At 40.1% G+C, this 22,739-nt stretch overlaps 1 protein-coding gene across 1 annotated transcript in view; it reads right to left on the bottom strand.

Annotated features, from left to right (window-relative positions):
* cdh13 (cadherin 13, H-cadherin (heart)) overlaps positions 1–22,739 on the bottom strand; it is a 220,585-nt gene that overhangs the window by 174,114 nt on the left and 23,732 nt on the right. Inside the window, exons 5-6 of the mRNA XM_076142035.1 lie at positions 18,109–18,213; positions 7,542–7,662 (exon numbers count right to left, since the gene is read on the bottom strand). Of these exons, the coding sequence (XP_075998150.1) occupies positions 7,542–7,662; positions 18,109–18,213 (226 nt within the window). The remainder of the gene's footprint in view (positions 1–7,541; positions 7,663–18,108; positions 18,214–22,739) is intronic.

Genomic DNA, 22,739 nt, shown 5'->3' with positions numbered 1-22,739 from the left:
CAGTGGCATTCTGAGGAATGTCAAATAAACTCACTGGTTAAATAAGCTTTTAATATGCTAATGTCCAACATGACAATGCACAAGATGCACTGGCTGTACAGTTGAACAGTTAAAGAGTTGTAGAGGGCATAACTTCACATGCTGAACATAGACTTGTTACTGTAAAGCAGTTCTATCAATGTTCCCCCTGTTCAAGCATAGACTTTAGTCCTTGAAATCCACATCTGGACCAAATTGCACCTAAAAGTGCCTCATCACAAATCAGTTTTTCAAATTCCTGGATCTGCCTCTTTCAGTGAAAACAACGCCAACCTCATTGATAGAGGGCAGAATGAAATGGGAAATGCACAGAAGTCTAAAGACAGAATAAAACAAATGTTACCACTGAAAAACAGCAATCTCTTGATGGAGCACCAGTAGAATCTACTGTGTTGCTCTCATTCAATGCCGTCTCACACACAGTGTGCTCAATTGCAACACCAAGTAAACAGACTTGATGCAAACAGGTGCACTGTATAATATATATATATATATATATATATATATATATATATATATATATATATATATATATATATAACATAACTGTTATATATATAACAGGTATGCAGCGCAGATTTCAAACCATAAGGCATTTCAGCACATACTTCAGAGATTCTCAATTACAACAGATTCATATATTAGTTCACATAATGGAATAATTTTGATGAATTCACTTCAACAAATGAACAAATGTGTGTGTGTAACTGTGGTGCTCTGAGCAGGAATGACAACATTGCCTACATTTAGACAGCAGAACCAGCAAAGCAATAAAAAAAACATGAGGGCTGTTCTATTGGTTCAATTTATCTAAAACTACCAGGCTATATCAGAATTCAAGCACTCCTAAATTGCCTCTCCTAAAAAGTCGAGGGGTAACAGGAGCAAGAGACAAGAACTGTGCCAGCGAAAAGGTCTTTGGAGCTCAATAGTTAATACGTCTTGGGCCTTCTGCCAGCGAGAAACACCACGGAGCTCTGCTGAGAGTGGAGTGGCAGCTAATGTTACTGACAACACCAAGACTAGAGAGAACTGATTCCCTTAGTGCTATTTTTAGTTGACACTATTCTGTAACAGTCAAAGGGTGACATGATTTTATTTACTCATCATGTGTGATGCCGTGATTTTAGTCAAGGTGAAAAGTTTCCACTCTGCAGCATACAGATACTGTAAAGTGTCACTTCTGATTATAGTGCTTTCCTTATTTTTACCCGGTATATTCCCCATGTCATAATGAAACCAAAGGTTTGTTAAAATTAGTAGTAGCAGTGGTCTTTTTTTCTGTGATGGCTTCTGCCTGACAAGTTACCAGATTAGTTACAGCAAAATGTAAAACATTTACTGCCACCTCTAGGATGGCAAAACAGAGCCAAGAAACCCAATAGCTGGGGGAAAGAAAAGTTTAACTATTAGAAAACTTTTCAGAACTTAAGCCAATTTATTCTAGAGTGAAAGGCATTCTCTGCCTGGACTGCTTCTTTACCCTGTGGAGAAGCTGGCTGGTGGTCCTGATTGGAAAACTAAGAAATATGGCTTTTTAAGTAAAGTACAGAATCTTCCTCAGTGAAATAATTACAATCACAATAAGAATGGTATTCTGGTAGCATGGCATTTGGACAGACTGAGGGATAAATTCCTCTCAAAATGCCTTAAGTTTAGTGCTCATACTCGTGAAATAATTAATTCTTCATGGTAAGCAAAATATACAATGTTCTGGGGGGTTTGAAAGAAGCCTTCAAATTGAAAATGTAATTCATTCCACAACCTGTGCTTTTTAAATTGAGCCATTGATAAATGTGAGGTAGAGGTTTTCATGGTTCTACATTCTAGTTGCAGAGACTTGACAAGGGACCCATGTATGGAACTTGCTTTCAGCAGGGCTGTACATTGGCCTACGTATTGCATTGTTTATGATGTGACAAATAGGCAATGGGCCCATTTATGTGGCAATCATCTTGTCCTCCTTGAGGGTAATCATATTGTTTCTCTAAAACAGATTGCAATATTCCATCCTTGACTGTAGGATAGGTCACATTACCACCACCTATAAACAAGCAAACCACATTCTGTGTCACAAAATGATGTGATAGAGATGGCATTCCTCAAGGTTGCTTGGGGCAATACTATTCACTTTACATCTACTTCCTTTTAGGTGATATTATTCGGAAACACTCCATAAACTTTCATTGCTATGCGGATGCCAGATGAGTCGGAAGCCAGATGAGTCCAGTCAGTTAAATAAACTCCAAGCATGCCTTAAGAACATAAAGATCTGGATTACCCACAATTTTCTCCTACTTGAGTCAGACAAAACCAAAGTTATTGTGCTTGGCTCTAAACACCTTAGAAATGCATTATCTAATGATATAGCCACTGTGGCTGACATTACCCTGGCTGCCATTGCCAACACAAGGAATCATAAGGAGTCATCTTCGATCAAGATAGAACATCCACATAGAACAAATTTAAAGTACTACCTTTTTTCACTTGTGAAATATTGCGAAAAGGACATTTTGTCCCAAAATGATGCAGAAAAGCATGTCTACATCTCTAGGCTGGATTACTGTAACTCCAATTCAGTCCGGGGGGGCTTTCCTTTTTGATAAAGCTTATCGTTAGGACCGGCCAGGATTGCCTCAGACCCCTGGTTATGCTGCTATAGGCCGAGACTGAGGTGGGTCTTCCCATGATGCACTGAGCTCCTCTCTCCCCCCTCCCCTCTCAATCTATGCATATCTATGTATCATTAATGCATTTCACTAACTTAACGTCCTCCTCAGAGTTCTGTGCGACCTCGTCTCACAGGTTCAGGTTAACTCCGTTAAAGGGAGATTTTCCTTGTCACTGTCGCCAGAGTGCTTTCTCATGAAGGAATGTTGGGTTTGTTGAAATTACACTGTATGAAAAGTGCCTTGAGATACCCTTTGTTTTGTTTGTTTGTGATTTAATTGATATTCATTTTTGTTTCAGAATCAACAATCCAATGAATGAGGGTCCAATGCTATTGCAACGGGTCTCAAGCTGTGGTAACAATATGTCTTATATCCAAGTGGATCCACGTAAACTTTGACTTCAGCTATATACAGTATAATAATAAATTCAAGATGCATTTGCTACACTTACCAATATTCAAATGTTGCTGCTTATTAACAGATGTTGCTGCCAGCGTTGGTATTCTCTCACTATCCTCAGGCCATTTATCAGTGCCATGTCTCTTTTCGTGTTTTTTTTTAATCCCATTTTGGACCAGGCTCAAATTGTTGGATGTTTGAAGATCTCTAGTGAGAGGTTAACTGTGCTATCTGCTCTAACTCAGATTTTCCCCAGTGTGGCACATTTCTTTTCTTGTGGCTGAAAATTATTTTATGTGACAAATGTTGACAATCTCATGGTTTATCGTAAAGCCGTCATTCGTTCCAGGTTCATAACCCAAGAGAGGCTGCCACTGACAATACAGAAGAGGAAAAACCTTCTATTGTTAAAGATAGAACATTAACTCTGAGGGCCAGTTACATTGTACAGCCAAATGCTGCCTAGTCGGGTAAAGGGAGTGGTTAGTCATAATTGCAAACAGTATTAATGTAGCTGTAGAATAACTGTAAGTCCTCTGAGATCATACAAACGTCTTTTTTACATTTGCATCAGTTTCTTGAAATCACTTCATCTGTTAGGATTGCCTGCTTGAGTGAGACGGGAAGGAAAAGTCCAACAGAATGGAGGCAAGTGGCAAAACTAAGCGCTTTAGGGAACCCAATGTTACATCTTTGCAGAATACTAAAGGGAAGAATTAAGGTTTCATACCTTAAATCCTGAAAAGGAGGAACCAGCCTGTTTAACATGATATTGACAGGTACATCACTAAGGAAAGCAAATGTGTTGGACAGAACCGGGTATCATCGGAATGTGATAATGAACCGTTATCTCCTTGACATAATATATATCTTTGGGGCGGCAGTAGCTCATCGGAGGGTCACCGGTTCAAGTCCCCTCTGGACCAAGCGCTGATTGGCAGCTGGAGAGTTGCCAGTTTGCCTCCAGGGCACTGCCAAGGTGCCCTTGGGCAAGGCAACGAACCCCAAAATTGATCCATGGGCGCTCGCTGCAGTGCCCGCTCTGGTGCATGTGTGTATTTTGAATATGCAAGGTTCCATCATATAGGGTTTGTAACCGTCATAAATCGGATGGTGACAAGACAAAAGGACTGAAGGCAGCGCAACGGTTGCGGCCCTAAAAACCATACGTCTTTTAAGTTTTTCTTTGAAGTGTCCCTACCGGTTCTTTTTCCAAATCTTTAATATTCTTTTTCCACGTCTTCTAGCACTTCTATTTATTTTTTTATTCTACTATTTAACTCACATGTCATTTACTTATGTGTCTTTTTGTCAAGCTCTGTGCTCTGGTCAGATAAGGACAACGTTGCAGCAAGGTTTTGAGATAAACTGCGTGAAATATATCCAGACATGATGTAATGAGTCGGTGTCACTTAGCTCTTAACTTAACTAACTTAAGAATTTCAGACTGCTTGATAATTTCAGAACCGCGTTTAACTATTTTTCCATTAATTAAATATCAATTTTCTTTCGATCATTCACAGTTGCTTATTTATTGCTTTAATCTGCCTTAAATTCCATTTCATTTAATGTGTTGATTCTGCTACACATTTTGATATTACATTCATTCAGTGGCTAGCATAAACAGTATATTTACTGTATTTTTTCAATGCAGAGTGCGTTGGTCAATAAGATAAGATAAAATTCATCCCGAGGGAAATTGCTGTGCAACAGTTTCAGTGCAGTAGAATGAAAAGATTCACCTGTAGTGCAAAAAAACATGCAAGAGATAACCTACTTCTGAGATTGAGTTCTTTGAATTGTCTTAATTGAATAGAATTGTGTTTGATAAATCTACTCCCAAATTAATCAATTAATTTACACAAAGGGAGGTGGTGCACCAACAACGAGTGCAAATGCAGAAGTACTGTAAATCTTTCTCTTCTGTACAACGCCAAAGAAAGAAAATATGTGAAAGTGATTTGAGAAAAAAAGAGCAGCAACTGTGCCAAGAGTGTCAACGACAGACAGAGATTGAGTGAATGTGTGTCTTTCTTAGATGAGGCCATTTGCTCACAAGCATACTAGCTGGTAATTACGCAGGAAGGGCTACAGCAGGTGTCACAGGACTGAACAGAATTTACATACATCCGCATCTGTAATGCTCACACTCACATAATTTGTTCAAATTTAATAAAAATGGATCATAAGGCAAGTGGCTCCAGTGCTCTTTCTAAAATCTATACATATTGCAAATTGTACCTTTTTGTACTCACAAATAACCTCTCTTTTCCCTTTGCCCCAAACACACACACGCGGCCATCTGGTCGTGGTTATGTAGATTTACTGCTGTTTTCTAGTCTCCTTTTATGAATTTTTTACATCAAGCTATGACAACTTGTTTGTTTTGGTTGGTGTGGTGGTTCTTTATTGGTAAATTGTATTATAATTGTCAGAAAGTTTGGACCCAGTTTTGGTGTGGGTGAGGCATGATCCATTTTGGCCCTGATCTGAATCTAGGATTTTGTATTTCAATATGCATCAATGCATCAACAAAAAGTATGGCCAAGATGGTAATGATTCAGTAGCATGCAAACAATTTTGATTCATTTTTTATAGTAACGGAGATCTCGAAAAAGTACTCCAATTACAACAGTCTTTTCTTTTTCATCTTTAGGCAAGGTGGGGGCGTGTTCAATACAAAACCCACTGTGAGTTTGTCGCTGTGGAAGTGTTTTGAATAATGTAATGTGTGTGTATAAGTGTTATCATGCAACATTCACACACAATATGCAAGCGTCATGTCATCTGCGTGGCTCTGTGCATGCTTTACACGCGTGTTGGGGCGCAAGTATCGTCATGCTTCTGCTTATTTACGCAGTGGGACCCCCCCCCATGGCAAGAGGTGTTTCTGCTGACAGGAGCATATTCAAGGTAATGGAAGCACTCTGTCGTCCCAGAGCAGAGCACTAAAGCAGAACTGAGCTCTGTCCCCCTAGTACATGCACCGCCGAGTCCCCAGATGACAAAATGCCTCACTGCCCGAGCGAATCAAACACAATAAAGCTGAAAAATAGGGGAAAAAAACGAAGGGGAAAATGCTCAGATTTGTCATATTTTGCAGTGTAGGGCAGTGTAGTTTGTATTAGCAATTGGAAAAGCTGTCAGTCAGTGAAGTGCCACCATTTGTGCTGCAGAAACCAACTCCCAAGTTATGAATGGTAGTTGAGAGAGAAATAAACATGCTTTTTCTGTTTATATAGATACAGTACATTGAATGCATGTCAGTGAAGCAGGTAATGGAATTGTAAAATTGCCTGTTCAACATTCAATGATAGGACCGTATTAATGAATTAGTCATTTTTTTCAGTCATATTTTACATATTTCTACGGTATTGCATCAGATTTTAGAAATGAACTTCATGGGAGTGCGAAACGGAAATGAATTTATCATTCCATTTACATTAATCAGACACCTCCCAGGCTCTGTGCCGAGACTGGCTCACTGCATCATGTCCATCTCTGAGGATAGACGTGCCCGCAGCCACAACTCATAACCCAGAGGAGCCAACTGTTAGCCAGTACACATTATTGGCCATCTCTCCAACAAGTGGAGCCACGCAGATAGGCATTTACACAGATTCCCAGTGGAGGGGAGGGGCCCATTAAGTTGTGGCAGTACTATGAAGACGAGATTGGACGTCTGAGGCCAGAGTTTCTACAATGGCCAAGCCTGTGGGGAATCACACTTGCCACTGACAGTAACAAAAAGAACTTCATGGTTACCTCTCAATCGTCCCGAGTTACCATGACAACAACCAATGGGATATTGTGACCTTTGTCTCCACTGGCTCTCAAATCTTTAATGTTTGATTATAAACCTGCTGTGAGTGTCTGCATATGGAGGAAGGATGCAGTGCGACTCCTAGGTTGATGAGCACTTATTTCCCCTGATTAAAACTGCTCTAGCATGGCCACTTGTGTTTTGGAAGTGAGGCTCAGCAAAAACGCATACTGTATGCATGCATACACTCATACATCTGTCTTCAAGGAAAAACACAAGGAAACCAGTGTAAATATCATCCTATCAAAGAGAATAATTCATTTGGAGACACATTATCTTGCTGTTTTTGGTTTGTTTACATGCATATAATCAACATTAAAATGTACATGAATTGCAATGAGTGTGAGGAACAAAACAACACATACACACACGCCCAATGATGTACAGACTGCATAGGTCTCTATCCTAATCCTCAGGAGCCAGACAGTTAGGCAGGGTGTGTGTGTGTTTATGTGTGAGCGTGTGTATATGCGTCCATATGCATATTTGTTGTGGAATTACTTAGAGTGCAAAAGACACGAGGAGGAAGAGTGATCCAGAGCTGCCAAGGTAAGGCAAGTATAACTCAAAACAGCTCTGTCAGTCAGCTCCGTCTGCTTTATACTCACGTTGTGTGAGCGGCTGGCCTTTCTGGAAGGATCCACTGAACGCCACATGGTAGCTTTTGACCTGAAAGCCAGGCATACAGCCCTCATGGCCTCCATCCTCTGAACCGCCCACGTGGACAACCTGTGACACACAGAACAAAGGACCGGTCAGAATCATACACATGCTCACAAGCCAGTTTAGATAGCCTGATGGACACAGCTGATGTGGGCAGAAAAAAAAGAAATAAGCACTCATGCATTGACAAGACCGATTCCAGAGTAGGCTTTAATCATAAATAAACTCTATAGCGCTGTTGGATGTAAATCAGGTTGTGTGGACCTTGTGTGGATCCTGTTTTCAAATGAACCTCTGGACTGGATTTCCCCATTTTTCTGAGAGTTTCCAGAAAAGACCCAAAGACACACATTATTTGAAGGTGTCATTCAATATAATGAATACATTATAAAGTGATACAATATGAAATTATACTTGCTGAGTAACATTTAGATATTTGCAGCCACCAATGTGCTGGCGGCTGTGTGATCAATGAAGAATCAATATTTTACAAAAGTATTTATTGAAAGGTCATACAAATTCTAGTTCCATACAAGAGAAAATGCATTTTGCTACATCATTTGCAACCGAATGCAACACGCAGCACAATTTCATTTTAAATATACAGTGTCTAAAAGTTTATCCTTGGAATTAAAATCCAGATAATCCTTATTATTCATAATGTGTAGAGTTGATTAGACATGAGACATCCATAATAAAACCTAAAGCTTGAATCAATCTGAACAAAACTATCGCTGGCTCATCTTTTTTGCAACACCGTGAAGACGAAAAAAAACAAATGAAAAACGATCGTGTGCACTGCCATTTTGCAGCTCTTGGACTTTCCTTGAACTGTTTTCTCACTGAAAAAATACACTTTAGCCTCTCTTGCATGCTGAGTACCCTCTCAAAAATGGTTGTTCACATGGAAACAGATCATGCAGTGCTGTGCCTGTGGCCAAGCCAATTCACACCAAAACTATTGTAGGTGGGAAGAGAAAACTGCCATAGCAGAGCAATAACAATACTGGTAGAAAATTGCCTCTGCTGCTTAGTTGAAACGATAAAGTAATTGGGGTAAGAAAGGTTGGTCCTTTACTTTTTCTGGCCCCATTTATAACTGCACTGACACCCCATCTGGCTTTCTTATACAGATGAGGATAATAGGAGGAAGTCATTCGCAACAAACCAGCTGTAAACGCAATCTGCACAACTGAGATGTTTGTGAGAGAACAACCATGGAAACCTCACGCTGCTCCATCATCCTGCTTACTCTATGGACTTAGGTTATTTTGTGTAGACTGGAGTTGTGGCTTGCCATGCTCAGGTATATTGGCACAGCAATAATGTTTATTATTTTACAAAATGGACGACACTTGTCCATGGAACAGCCGACACCAAGGGCTGATCACAATGCAGGCAGCGTTTCCACTGGCTTCTCTTTTACGCCTTTTGAAGTTGCAAATTTCAAAATGTGCGATACTCAAATTATGATCAAAATATCATAAAATGTTACAAAGCACAAAATCTCTGTTTGCTTGAGGGTTTTTTTGGGCTTTTGTTTTTTTTGCGAGCCGCTAAAGATTGAATGATGAAAATGATAATGGAAACAATTTGTGGTTTTGTGTTGTTCTACTTTCAGTTGTCTTGCATTCCGTTTCCTGTTGGCCTCTACTTTGAGAGAAAGATGGAGGGATTTGAAGACGTTATTATTGTTCATTCCAAGAGCTATAAAGTCAGTGTCCAAAGTTAGATACCTGGAAATTCAAACCATGATGTAAATGCAGTTGTGTCAAGTAGTGGTTTTAATGTTTTATGTAGCTTTAATTTTTCAGTTCATTCATTCACTCATTGCGCTCTGTGGGAAAAGATGGAAAACTTTGAATATTGAAATTGACATTAACTTTCACTATTAATTTCATTCAATATGTGCTCCTCATTAAACAACAGAAATGAAATGGAAAAACTGCTTGTCTGATGAATTTGGTGTCTAGCCACGTCTTGAACTAACACTTAAGATATTCCAGACAAGGAAATAGGAACAAAGGCCAGGGCGCGCCGAGATGGAGCAATTATAGACAACAATAAGAATGAATGCATCGCATTGTGTAGAAGAATTAAAATGGGTTGATAAGCAGATGAAATGGCATTAATGAAAGAGAAAGGATGAGTGCAGACTGCAAAGATTGGGTAAATGGTGCCAAATTTTTAAATAAATTAACAAAAGTGGACTGACTAAGCAGAGCTAAACTAAAGGCCTCCAAGACTTTCTCAATAATTTCAGGAAATGTTGCTATGTAAACAAGCTTTTCAGGTGTATAATAGACGGCTATTTCGAGAGGTAGGATTTGGGATACAGCCCACTAGCTTTGAATTAAATAATTTAAGTCTACAACAGAAAATCCATATTATGTGCCCCCCCCAGCTGTGCTATAGTCTGTGGTGCTCCCTGATACAATTGCATCTGCCACCCTGAGAACAAAAATGAATTAACCTCATAAATCAACCAAATATCACCAAAGTATGATTACTGAAACAGAAAGGGAACATTTTCTGCTTTTGAAGTCAACACGTGACCGTTTGATAATTAATGAGTTATTATTTTGGTTGCCAATACACAAGATGTGACATGACTGTGAGCCCAGAACACAGAAATGTCAGAAATGGAATTAAGCTTTAAATTAGCTTTTTTTTTTATTGTTAATGTTTCTGAAGGGGTGTGTCTATCTGACAAATAGATGAAATAGAGTAGTTGTGCGTTTCCTCGCTGGCAGATCCGATCGATTTACGGGTCATGCAAGGAGAGAGGAAGGGTCAAATACAGTAAGAGCTTTGGAACGAACCACAAGGAGGAAGAGACGATAGCAACAACAAAGCTCTTCCCCGTGGTGACTTACAGCCTCATGTATAAATAGTATATTTGAACAGCAAACAGCACCATTATGTTTGGGTCCATATCTGCACACTGCTTCCAGTGTGGGGTTTTGTGAATATAAACGTTGGTCGTTTTGAACAAGCCAAGCATTTGTATGCCCGGCGTTTACCTGAAAAAAGATTCACAATGTTCTTGTTCCGTTTCTCACAGCACGGCTAAAAAGTGACCTGGTGTTTCATGCTGAATTCAGTCGTAATTTAAAATCAAAAACCCAAATCCACATTAAAAAAGGGCCGTGGCAATGCTGGTGAGTAACCTAAAAGTCTGAAAACTCAAATAAACCCAAAGCCTATCTCTGCTGCCACTAATAATGGTATTTTTCTAGGGGGGGGTTTATCTTGAGGGAAAATGGTTTAGGGATTAGTTTCTAGCAAAGATGCTGAGAGGTTTGGGAGCACAAAATATTTCAGGACATGCTCACAGTTCACTTCAATACAATAACTCTGGAAGTTTTCTTCTGCTACGAAGGCACGATTCAAGTGAATATCTTACCACCTTCTGTCACCCAGTCCAAACTCCAACAAAATCAAGAAAACTTTCTCCGTTCAATTAATGGAAACTGCGCCTCAACAGAAATCTCTCCGCACCTTCAAACATGGATGATTCTATATGTACAGGCGGTACCTACAGCTGTAAAATTACAAATAAAGGAAGACACCTTGATAAACCCAAAGAAATCCTAGATGTCCCAATTGCATGCACGCTACACTATGACACTATATCTTTGAGATTAAGGTGAAAAAGTGAGAACGATGTCTACATAGACGGCATTAATAGAATCAATACAAAGTAATGCCTGACTGTAATCGATCATCAATCCCAGAAACTAGGTTTGTCACTAGGTGCATGTCGAAGTCGATTTATGCCCATTTCGATCCCTGCCTGAAGAACCAAGGGGACCTGCAGTGTACCTTTAGACAGTTCAGTTGTTTGATCTTGTGCAAGTAAAGCCTCTTAAAATGCTAGACTGCATGTATCCACCATTAGACTCAATACAATCAATGTGCAGCCCACGAGAGAATAGCATCAGATCAACAGCATCACACTTGGTGCTACCTGGAGTGGTCGAAAGCTTAAGTGCATCGATGGGAATGCAGTATTTTCAAAGTTGCATTCCTCTTTCTCGATGCAGGTCAGCTCAACATTGCACGAAGAGAAACGATTACTGAAACTGTGTGAGGAAACAGATAGAAAAGAGGGTGCAGGGAACCATTGATCATCAATAGCTCAACCCAGCATTGTGGAAAAGCATCCATACTGGACTGAAACCAGATGGCGGAAGGTCAGCACAGAGAGCGGAAAGAGGGGAAGTGAGAGACGGAAGGCGTTCATGCTTCACTGGGCAAAGCAATCAAATGCATATCTGCCAGAAATATCCCCGTCTTCCCTGCATACATTAAATGTGTCCTGTACCAAATGTGCATATTGATCGGAATAGATAACCTGGAAATCGAGCAAAACAAGCCTCAACTCAATATCTGCAATAAAAAAATAGTTTTTTGAAAGAACCAAGTGCAAAAATGTATGCATTATCCTCATACAGTAGAAAATGAGGTCATACAGCTTAAATGATACTGGTGATTTCATATCTGCCAAAAACTACATCTGTCACCAGGATCAGTGTGAGTTCACCCTTCAAACCTTCATCTAACAAGATTGTTATAAAGAAAACTTCTGATGACAAATTCTGATGACAATTATTTTAAGACACGAGCAATCACTCATAAGATGGTGACAGATGACAGATGAGAGGAGACAGAGGGTGCTGATTATCTTAAAAGTACTGACGCACATGCACCAGACAAGTGCTGTGAATATATTACTTAGCAAAAAGTACAGTGAAATGCTGCAAAGTGTGACTTTCTTCGATGAGAGGGATTAATGTTTCAAGAAATTTGATGAAGATAAGTATTGCATTTGTAAATTGCAGAAATACTTCTCATCTTGACAGACGAGATAAAAACGCTCACTACTGAACAAGTTCTACACAAGTATATACTGTATATCGAGTATAATACTGAAGGTTATAGGTCTTCAAAGCCTTTCATATCACCCATATTTTGAAATCTTACACTGTTTATACACATAGTAGTATATAAGGACTTTCACCCATCAGCAGCTTCTCAGCGAGAGCTATGATGCTCCGTCTGGACGAGGAACAAGCTTTGGCAGACATTCAGCTGTAGAGGTCATTACATGTATGTAATGTCCCTGCTAAGTAATCACTGCACACTGGGGACTTGCTCTTTTTCCCCCAAGTCGGTGTCAAAATGTTAATTCACTTCTAGTGCAAGGATTCCTGACAAGGTAGGATACGGTGCTTGTTGGCCCATAAACTCAATCAAATGGAGCGAACAGGCCAAGGCGTGACAGCACAGCACGCTTATTCAGAAAAACGTGGACATGCAAATGCACAAACACAAGCAAACACACGCCACATACTGCAGGGCGCACACATCCCTAAGCAGGACTCTAACAATATGAACACCCATTTTAATGTCCATTACAGGGGAAATAATACAATTGAGTCCCTGTGAGTCACAGTGGGAAAGCAAGTGCATTCAGGCAAAGCAGTAATAATGACAACGTTGTTAGCGTGGAATACAATTATAGTGGACAACAGTCTCAATCAGGAAACCGTTTAAGAGCAAACAAGACCAGACGTTAGCATCAGACCTGGAGCACTGAAGACGATTAAAGGGTTGTATCCAGAGTAGCTCACTATCTGCTGCTGTGGAAATTTTTTTTCCAAGGCAAAATCTTATTAGAAATATAATCTGGAAGTGTGTGTGTGTGTGTGTGTGTGTGTGTGTGTGTGTGTGTGTGTGTGTGTGTGTGTGTGTGTGTGTGTGTGTGTGTGTGTGTGTGTGTGTGTGTGTGTGTGTGTGTGTGTGTGTGTGTGTGTGTGTGTGTGTGTGTGTGTGTGTGTGTGTGTTCAATCTTCCTGCCTGTACTGCATGTGACAGAAAAAAATAATCCTCCAATAAATATCCACCTTCCTTTGTGAGTTCTTTTTTCCCCTTTTTATTGATTAAATAGGTGTTGGACTCGACTCCTGAGTCATTTTGACGCTGCGGTTTGAAATGGTGGATTTTACTGTGCGTATGTCACATTATTCACAGTATCTGAGGCAGTGCAAACTCAGGAATATGCCTGGTTTCACTTTCACAATACCATCACATTAATAAATGCCAGAATCATCCATGTGTGACTGCTAGTCTCATCAAATTAAATTGGACTATGGTATCCTGTCGCTCTTTTATAGAATTCAAAATGTTTAAAGTTGACAGCTACCAACAGCTGTCAACGTAAGCTGACATGACGGCCGTTGAGGGTTCATCAAAAGAGATGTCTGTCATTTAAACCAGCTGACAAAAACACTCAACAATGTTTTTTGCACAAAGATTGCACAGGTAACATGTTCCCATACAGCCAAGTGACAGATGTGGGAGTATACAATTATCACTATTCCCTGTGAGGAGCAGAGAAAACAAATTTGTCTGACAGTTACTTAATTGCTCAAATTAGCCTTTAAAGGCGTTCGGATGATAGTGTGTCACAGCAGTGTTGACATTTACACATTTACTCAGCTGTGATTGATCTTTTACATAGAACCTTCTTTAACACAATACAGTTTGTCACATGTCGTGTCAAATACATGTAAATGAGAAGGCGTAGTTTGACAGTTTTCCATATAAAAAAAAAAGCCAAGCTGTTGCATTTGAACCGTCAGCCTCTCATCCCTGCTGCACCTCCACCTGCTGACTCCCTTCATGGGCCCAGCTACCTCCTCTCCATCTCCTTACAAATCAAACGCATCAGAGTTTGGTCACATTTTCTCTCATAATTATATATTTTCCATGTCACTGACACGTGTCTACTACTTTCGTTACCTCCAGTGGGCTTTGGTTGCACCCCTAGCTGGATCCAGCTGGTTGCTTAAGTACCCTGTGCCACGGAATATAACTATGCAAACATCTGTGCAGTAATGCAGTTAACATTCATGATAAGAGGTTCTCTAATGTTGGTTAAATGATGGCACGTGGTGAATAGAAAGCTCATTAAAAGGCAAAACACTAAAACAAATGGCAAAACAGGTAAGGTTTATAATCTATGGGGGAAATAAATGCTGCAACAAATGCCAGACAAAAATAAGAAACAGCGCGCACACACACACACACACACACACACACACACACACACACACACACACACACACACACACACACACACACACACACACACACACACACACACACACACACACACACACACACACACACACACACACACACACACACACACACACACACACACACTTAAACAGCGAGATGAGTTATGAAGATATGAATCACCTCTTCCGGAACCTCCAACTGTTTTCTCCTCAGGGCTCAATGAGAAACATTAATTGATTTCTGTGTGTTGCAGCTTCAGTGGCTCGTCGATTTGATGTCTCTCTGAAAACATTATTGTTCTGCTGTGATTGACTTTACCCGAGCAGAGTGCAGCATTTGAAGATTACCGCCGTCCGTTCGAGGAAACAAAGAGCTTTGGGGGCACACAAGCAATATCGCTCCAACACACGCCATTATGTTCAAGCATGCTGGACCCGGTTGCAAATGTTGTATTGTGTACCAATTTAATGAGATGATCAACACAGAGCGAAACAGATAAATAAATGTGTACGCAGTTAGCAGGGTTTGTGAACAAAGTGAGAGAGAGCGGTGAAACAAACAAATAGACATGTTATGGAGAAGATAAGTGCTACAGTGAGATGATTTGGATTCAAATTTAGTGCCATGAATACACTGAATGAATACATGTCATACAGGCAGAGGGAGACCTATTTGTTGATCCAATTTCACCATAACTTACTGTGTAGGAAGATTGCTACAGATACAAAAGGAACTCTGACCACCCTGACCTCAAAGATCTTAGAATGAAGGCAAAGAAAGATGGGCAGAGAGAACAGGATATAGAGCATGGATTGGTTTTGTATGGATCTCATTGTGTGATGCGTAAATAAGGAGCTTGCTATTGGCAATCATTTGGAGTGCGGGTCTTTATGTGTATGTTGGCTGTGAAACCAAAGGACACTCAATCAGGAGAAACCATCAATTCATAGCCGAGACGTGGTTTAAACAGAAAATTGTACTTTATATTAATATTAGCAATCCTTTATGGTCGTGGTCACAGTCTGCACCGTAGCTGCACTTTAGCCTAATACCTATGTAAGCTTTGCAACATATCTAACATGCACACTGCTTTTCCTGGCCTTAAGGCAAAATGCCGAACAGGAATAGGGAATTTTAATCCTTCTCCTATTCTGTATACAACATTTTAGGAGGTAAAGTCCAGATACCACGGCATACACTAACTACAGGGACCTGTGAGAAGCAGAGGTCAACGCGGAAACGAGGAAAACAGTTGTGGGCATAGTGTGAGTGTGTGGACGTGGGTCAAACTTTCCATACAAGTAAACTAAATATTGTGTGGGGCAGTGCCATACTATGCGTAATAATACTGAGATAAACTTTTCTATCATGCAAAAATGTAGTCAGATCTCACTCTTTCTCACGAATTTGCAACGCGACACAGAAACAAGTAGACTTTGTGGGGAAGCAGCTGATCACCTGAAGCAGAAACACCTGGGACCTCATTTACACAACACATTGCGATGGAGATGATAGATTTCACCAATGCCAACACAGTCACAAACTTGTCAAAAAGACGCATTAAAACAGTTAGCCACCGGTGTATGAATTCGCAACACAAGCAACACACACGCATTAGCAATAGTAGCATTGGCAACCCAACCTGCTCTTAGTAAACAGTGACTGGACGCTTCGCAGTTACTGCCTAAAGAAGACACAGGTGAAAACATTCCACTCCATTATGAATATTCTTTCCGAATAACTACTTTGAAACAGTTTGAAAGCTGTCTTCCTTACCTTCCTCAGATAACTTCAAACTTTTCTTTCCCTTGTACGTCCGCGCTCGGCGTGATGCAGCTAATAACTCTAAGCAGCGTGAGGCGCCACTTCGCCCATGTAAATAGGCTGAATGATTGATTATAAAATTGAACACACCTGTGATAATTCTTCAAGGAAATCGTCTGCTTGATATATCAATGCAATCCAATTATATATAATCACTTCTAGGGGGTATCAACACATAACTATGTCCGGTGCCATTATTCAAAATAAGATGTGAAAATAAAAAGCACCAGTACTATTAAATATGAACTAAAGAATGGTGGATGCCAATTACTTTTGTCATTTCCAATTTATTTCAGAGAAAATTGTGTTGAAAATGTATTGGAATGGTGCCAATGATGGGTGTGCCGTTTATCAGCTACCAAATGAAACAAAAGAGATTGAAGAGGTTGTTTGGAAATTAGAAATAGAAGAGATGACACATTTCTAACACAATTCAAAGTTTGTTAGAAGAAGAGTTTTTCCTCATGAATTCTAACGTCCTTATTGTTTCGATTTATTTCAGCAACTGTTTTATTAAGCTGTATACAACATAAAGACAGTTGAAGACTTAACTGTCCAAACTGTCTATCTTCTTTCTATTTTAAACTATAAACCTGTCACAGACAAACTATTCTTTTCTATCTTAACTGCACCACCTTCTGTTCATCACCTATTTCCTCTTCAGCTTCCCCTATATACTGGCCAATTCCCCTCAGTCTCCACCAGAATATTCTGTTACTGTACTCTGTTTTCTATCTTACCCTGCCTTCAGACTCTGACTTTATTCTTGACCTCTCTGCACCTGCCTGCCTGGGTGTGAACCCGGCCTGTTTTTGGATTACACTTTTACAGAGCCCTCCTACTACTCCTACTTTTATCTTGAGATGCTTGAGTCTGCAAGCAGTGGTACTGAGTTGCATGCTTGTCACAAGACCACAAGTCAGCCTGTACCTGCCTTTATTTCACAATTCTAAGTAAAATGAAATTTATTGTTTACAGTATCTGATCTGATTCTTACCGAACTGTTATGGAATATCTGTTACCTTAGTAACAACTGAGGTTAATGCAACTAATGTAAATATAACTACACTATGACGGTGCTTTGTTTGCACATATTAGATATATGTTTTATTCAAGTGCATATACAATATTTAGGTATGACTCTATGACTGAATAACATAACTAGAATATTATATATTTAGCACTATTGCACATGTAGCCAGTACAACGAAATTCTGCCTGCATTACCTGAGATATGCTACAAACCAACTCAGTAAAATCAGTCTCTGGAGTGCAAAGCCACAGCACGCAGACCCTTTATGCAGACACTTGAATATGTTGCATGTAAGCAGCTAAGCATTTCTGTAAGCAGCTAAGCATTTCTGTATGCAGCAGTTTGCCAAGATTACAGCAAGCCTGCCAGTGCCCCTGACATTTTATCCAGCCATTGTCTCCATCCAAGCTCCCTTTCCCTCTCAATCTTGCTTGCCTTTGTTTCCATCAAGGCAAATGTCAGTGCACACACCTCTGCACCAGTCTGGCTGACCCATCCAGGCCTTGCTACATCCAAAGCCCAAGCTGAGGCCAGGTTGCCAGGGGAAAGAATCAATCAGACTGTGCCTCAGACACCTGCATCTGGCAAGTTAGCCAGGCATGGAGCACCTGAGTCCTGAAACCATCTGGTTCCTGGCCGGGGCTGCCGAACCCTGGCCACACCTGCTGGGCCTGTAAAACAACATTGGTGCAGTAAACACAGAGTTGTGCCATAGAGGGGAGGCAGGAGAGCGAGGAGAGGGAAAAAAACAAAACACTCTTGCTGCTGGTGGGCGGCCGTTGTCACTGTGTGGATGTGACAATCAGGAAGTGGTTAAGGAGAAAGGAAGCGAACAAAAGAAAGGAAGGAATGTGAGGAACTGGCTGTATGATGACATAATGGAAGTAAGAAAACCTCTGAATATGCCGTTCCATGGAATTAGCAGGCAGAAGAACGCTCAATTATTAACTAAATGCTATTTTATTACAATCTAATATCCTATAATCCTAATAGTATTCTTCAAAGTTAAACATATGCTTGCACAAAAGGTTTTATATATCATTTCATCTTTTATCATTATACCAGGTATTATCTGATCGTTAATAAGATGTAGATTGAAAAATGCATGTCTGAATGGTTTCCTTGTATGAACCCTTTCATTTGAAATGTAATCATCTGTAAGCACTTTATATCCACACTTTATCTCAGCTTCATGAGTGGGCAGCAAAGCCTGGTGTGGGAGGAGACTGTTCTTACATAAAAAAGAAAAAAAATCACTTCAGAAAACAGGTTTCAATTTATATATTCAACAATTTTAGAGCAAAGCTGTGCTGTAGTGAAGGAAAGTACTGACTAGCAATGAGGAGTAAACCAAGGATGTGCTAAGCAATCTATTTCTATTCACAGGTGTTCAAACTGGGCTAAAAGAAAGCAAACCTTCTGAGGACAGTAAAATGCTGGTTCTTAAACAGAAGAGGCCACGAACACATTGGCCAGTTCACACAAAATTTGCACAAAACACATGAATAATTTGGCATCCACAGTTAAAATGATTTGACATTGAAACCTACAGTGATATATTTTGACTCAAGCAGGTGGGATCTTTTGCAATGCAAATCAAACATCCCCGGGGAGGAATATGGAGTTGCGCGGTAAGTGAGCCCGTGTAACCCTCGACTGTATCATTTTCTCCGTGACGTTCTGCTCAAATCCCTCTTCTCGTTGGCAAGCTTGTCCATACTTCTACCTTACACACCTTACACTTCACCGCACTGGCATGATGAGAGAAGTGTGAAGTGAGGAACTGAAAACAAAAAACATGTAAGCTGTAGACACCAGCTGCTGTGCAGTAGAATTCATTTGAATGCACTTTATTCTGTCCCTGTTGGTATTTACCACGTCAATCTGAATACTTTCAGCTTTATCTCAATAGAATGTGCATTCACTTTGAAAGGAGTGTTTTATCCAATAGTGTCAGTAGGTAAGGTTAAAAAACAAACTTTTTTGTACATCTTCTGGTGACTTTGTCCTATCTTTGATAGTTTCCTCTCTCTCAACAACAACCACTACACAGTTTTGAACTTCCTCACCATGGCAGTAACAGATGGCAAATCACAACAATGAGTGGGCTTATGAACTTCAGAGAACAGCACACAGAGAGGGAGGAAACACTTTATTCAGGTGTTGTCAGTCAGAGTCAACTTATCACTGAATGATGCTATCACAGGTTGGACTCAAAGACCCCAAATTGCAATACAATTCAAATTTGAGTGTCTCTAATCAGGACTTTGCTCCGAGACACAAGTCTATCAGAAGATGGCATCAGTGTTTGATGTACTGGGGTGGACAAGTGGAGAAAAATAAAAGATAGGGATGTCTATGGAGCTAGACTGACAAAGCCAGTGTTATCGCCCTGCCTGTATCTGAAGCCAAGCTATTGTTGGCCTGCTAGAAGGCCCCACACAGTATTTGCCTAGGTGGTCATTAGAAGTAAAGGATTGACATCTGTGTTTGTTTCTAATCATTCTTTATCTGTTGTTATCAGCTTGCCTTTCTCCTCTCCAGCCGACATCCATTTATCATGTGTCCTGCTGCTAGACACTTAGAGCTCTCCTTCTTTCCCCACCTTGAACTGACCTGCACATCACGATATTGAGCCAAACACTCACTCCCCGCGCAAGCAACTTGTACCATCGTTAAGAAAGCTGCCATACAAATTACGTTTATTTTAATTATTTATCTCACTAGTTTCCTTTTCACTTACAACTACTTTCTTTGGGAGTCTTTCCCTCCCACTAAAACTACATTTGAACACAATGATTACTTACTGGCAAAGGGTAAGTTGAAACATGAAGCCAATGAGTCCAGCAAGTGAGACTTGAGTAAGTTCTCAATAAAGCAACTAAACTGATACAACCAAGGACATTATGCAGTATGCAAATGAGTACATCTCATTATCTCATCAGATCTGTGTGTTTGATCTCACTACTCTATTATAATCCCCCTTGTTGTTTGTCTCTGCACCACTTTTTAGTTTCTCTTTGTTCCATTCCTCAATCTATTTCCTCTCTGTCTCTCTCATTTATCTGCTGCTGCTGTTTTGCTGCAGTGATGGCCACAGTCACGCTCATCTTTCCCTCACACACACTAGAAATATGTGATTTTTATCACTGAATAATTATGTCCAATGACTTGCACAACTTTGCATTATCTGATCAACAACTCTCACTGGACCCAAAATCGTTCAGACTCAATCAATAAGCGCAAAATGCTCTCTCTGACAATAACTTATAAATAGCCTTTTATTAACAATGTGTGAACAGAGGATTTTCTGAGAAAAGTCAATTAAAAAATGGAGAAAACACTCTACTATGCATCCAAAACACATTCTTCTATCCACCTGAGGGCGAGTACAACTACATGTTCCTGATAAAATGAATAAGCAATAGACATTTACGCATTTCAAAGGAAAAGCCAGATGGCGCAAGTGTTAGTAGACAAATCTATGAGGGGTTCAAGTCAGCTTTTTTTTTCCTTTTCAGCCTTGAAGGTGAGACAAACACAAACAATGAAACAGAATATTCTCAAGAAAGCATTTTCTTTTCAGATAAAGTCTTTTGGCCTCATATAAGTCTGCATGAATGGACATTATGCTTTCATTTTGTCAATTTTAAAACAGTTCAGACACACAGTGGTGGAATCTGATTCCTTTGATGGGACGTCAGAAGGGAGCGCCTAACCTGATTTTGCAAGGTAGGAAAGTACATTTTCAAATGCAGCAGTACATCCGATACCATTTGATCCTGTCAAAAGCACACTATAAATTGGGAATCATATTCCATGCTGCTTCCCAGCTGTGGGTTCACACTTGGCTCTGATGCCAAAGTGGATAGATCATTCTTAAGCAGGAGATAGCGTCTGGCTCTGTCACTCTATGGTTAAGTACATACTGTATGCCATACAAGGTCTGAGGCTAATCTGCTTAACCTCTGCTAAGGGATTCCACTTTCATTCCATTGAAGAAATACTGACTGTGAAACACTTGCTCTAATGTATTTATCACTTCATGAATTCGCATTGTAAATTAGTCTCCTCTGTTAACCTGTGCACATATTCAGAACTTAAACAAGATAATTACTATATAAACACCCCTGAGTCTGTGCATTGTCTAACTATATGTTTACCTTAATGGCTTGACTGACAGGCGTATTTAACCTTAATTTACAATGGCACGGCAATTTTGAGCAATTTCCCTTTACCACAACCTGGTGCATCTCTAGCTACACTGTGTAAGGCTTGTGTAGGGTGAGCAGTGATGAAGAGGCTGGTGGCTTTATGTCATCTATACCTGCCTGAGATAGGAGAGCTGCTTCATTATAGACTTAGAGCATCGTTCTCTATCAATGCAGTGTCGCTCAGTACTATTCACTCGTTGCGTTTCCCCTCTGTGCCTTTTTGCTTCCTCTCACAGGAGTAAGTGAAGGAGAGGAGAGAAGTCACCATTACATTCATCACACAGAGCTGGTGGTTATTGTCAGCACCTCACTGCCATTGATCCAGACCTTAGTGATATTCAGGTGGATGGGTTTTGTGTCTTTCTCTCTTTGATCTGCTGCCAGTTCAGTGATTTTCTCCCCGACTATGTAAGCCTTACAAAACGTGTCACACAAGCTAATGTGGCTTTATTTGGTGGATGTCATGTTACAAATATCAAGCTAGTTCATAAAGAATTTATCAGTTGCTGCACTGAGCTGTATGCATGTGTAGTGGTTGTTTAAAACACAATTCCCGTGAAATTCTATACTGCATCTACTGCATATATTTTACATAATGCTTGAATTATAGATCATGGTTCTGAATGGCAAAAAAGTGACTTTTAAAACAGCCCCAACTCGCAACTTTATCACAGCATAACAAAAGCCTGTTAAGTCAAGTAAAGTTTATTTCTATAGCCCAATATCACATACAAAGTCTCAAAGGGCTTTACAGGCCCACAATATCAGGAAATTCCCGCCTTGAAACCTTAATGTATAAGGAAAAAGGAAGAAACCTCGGGAGGCAGATTGATCAATATATGTACAATATCAAAATACTGTTTGTTACGCAGGTTCCAAATCCATTCATTAATACTTTTTTGTTTAGCCTAGTTTCATATACAGTCTCTCAACAGGACATGCAGCCTAGTAACCGACCCAGTCCAAGCTTCCTAAAACCAGGC

The sequence above is a fragment of the Genypterus blacodes genome, unplaced genomic scaffold, assembly GCF_046128005.1.
Source record: "Genypterus blacodes isolate CSIRO-AG114 ecotype Tasmania unplaced genomic scaffold, CSIRO-AGI_Gbla_v1 ptg000021l_1, whole genome shotgun sequence".
Classification (NCBI taxonomy): Eukaryota; Metazoa; Chordata; class Actinopteri; order Ophidiiformes; family Ophidiidae; genus Genypterus; species Genypterus blacodes.
This window is presented reverse-complemented; position numbering and strand designations above follow the sequence as displayed.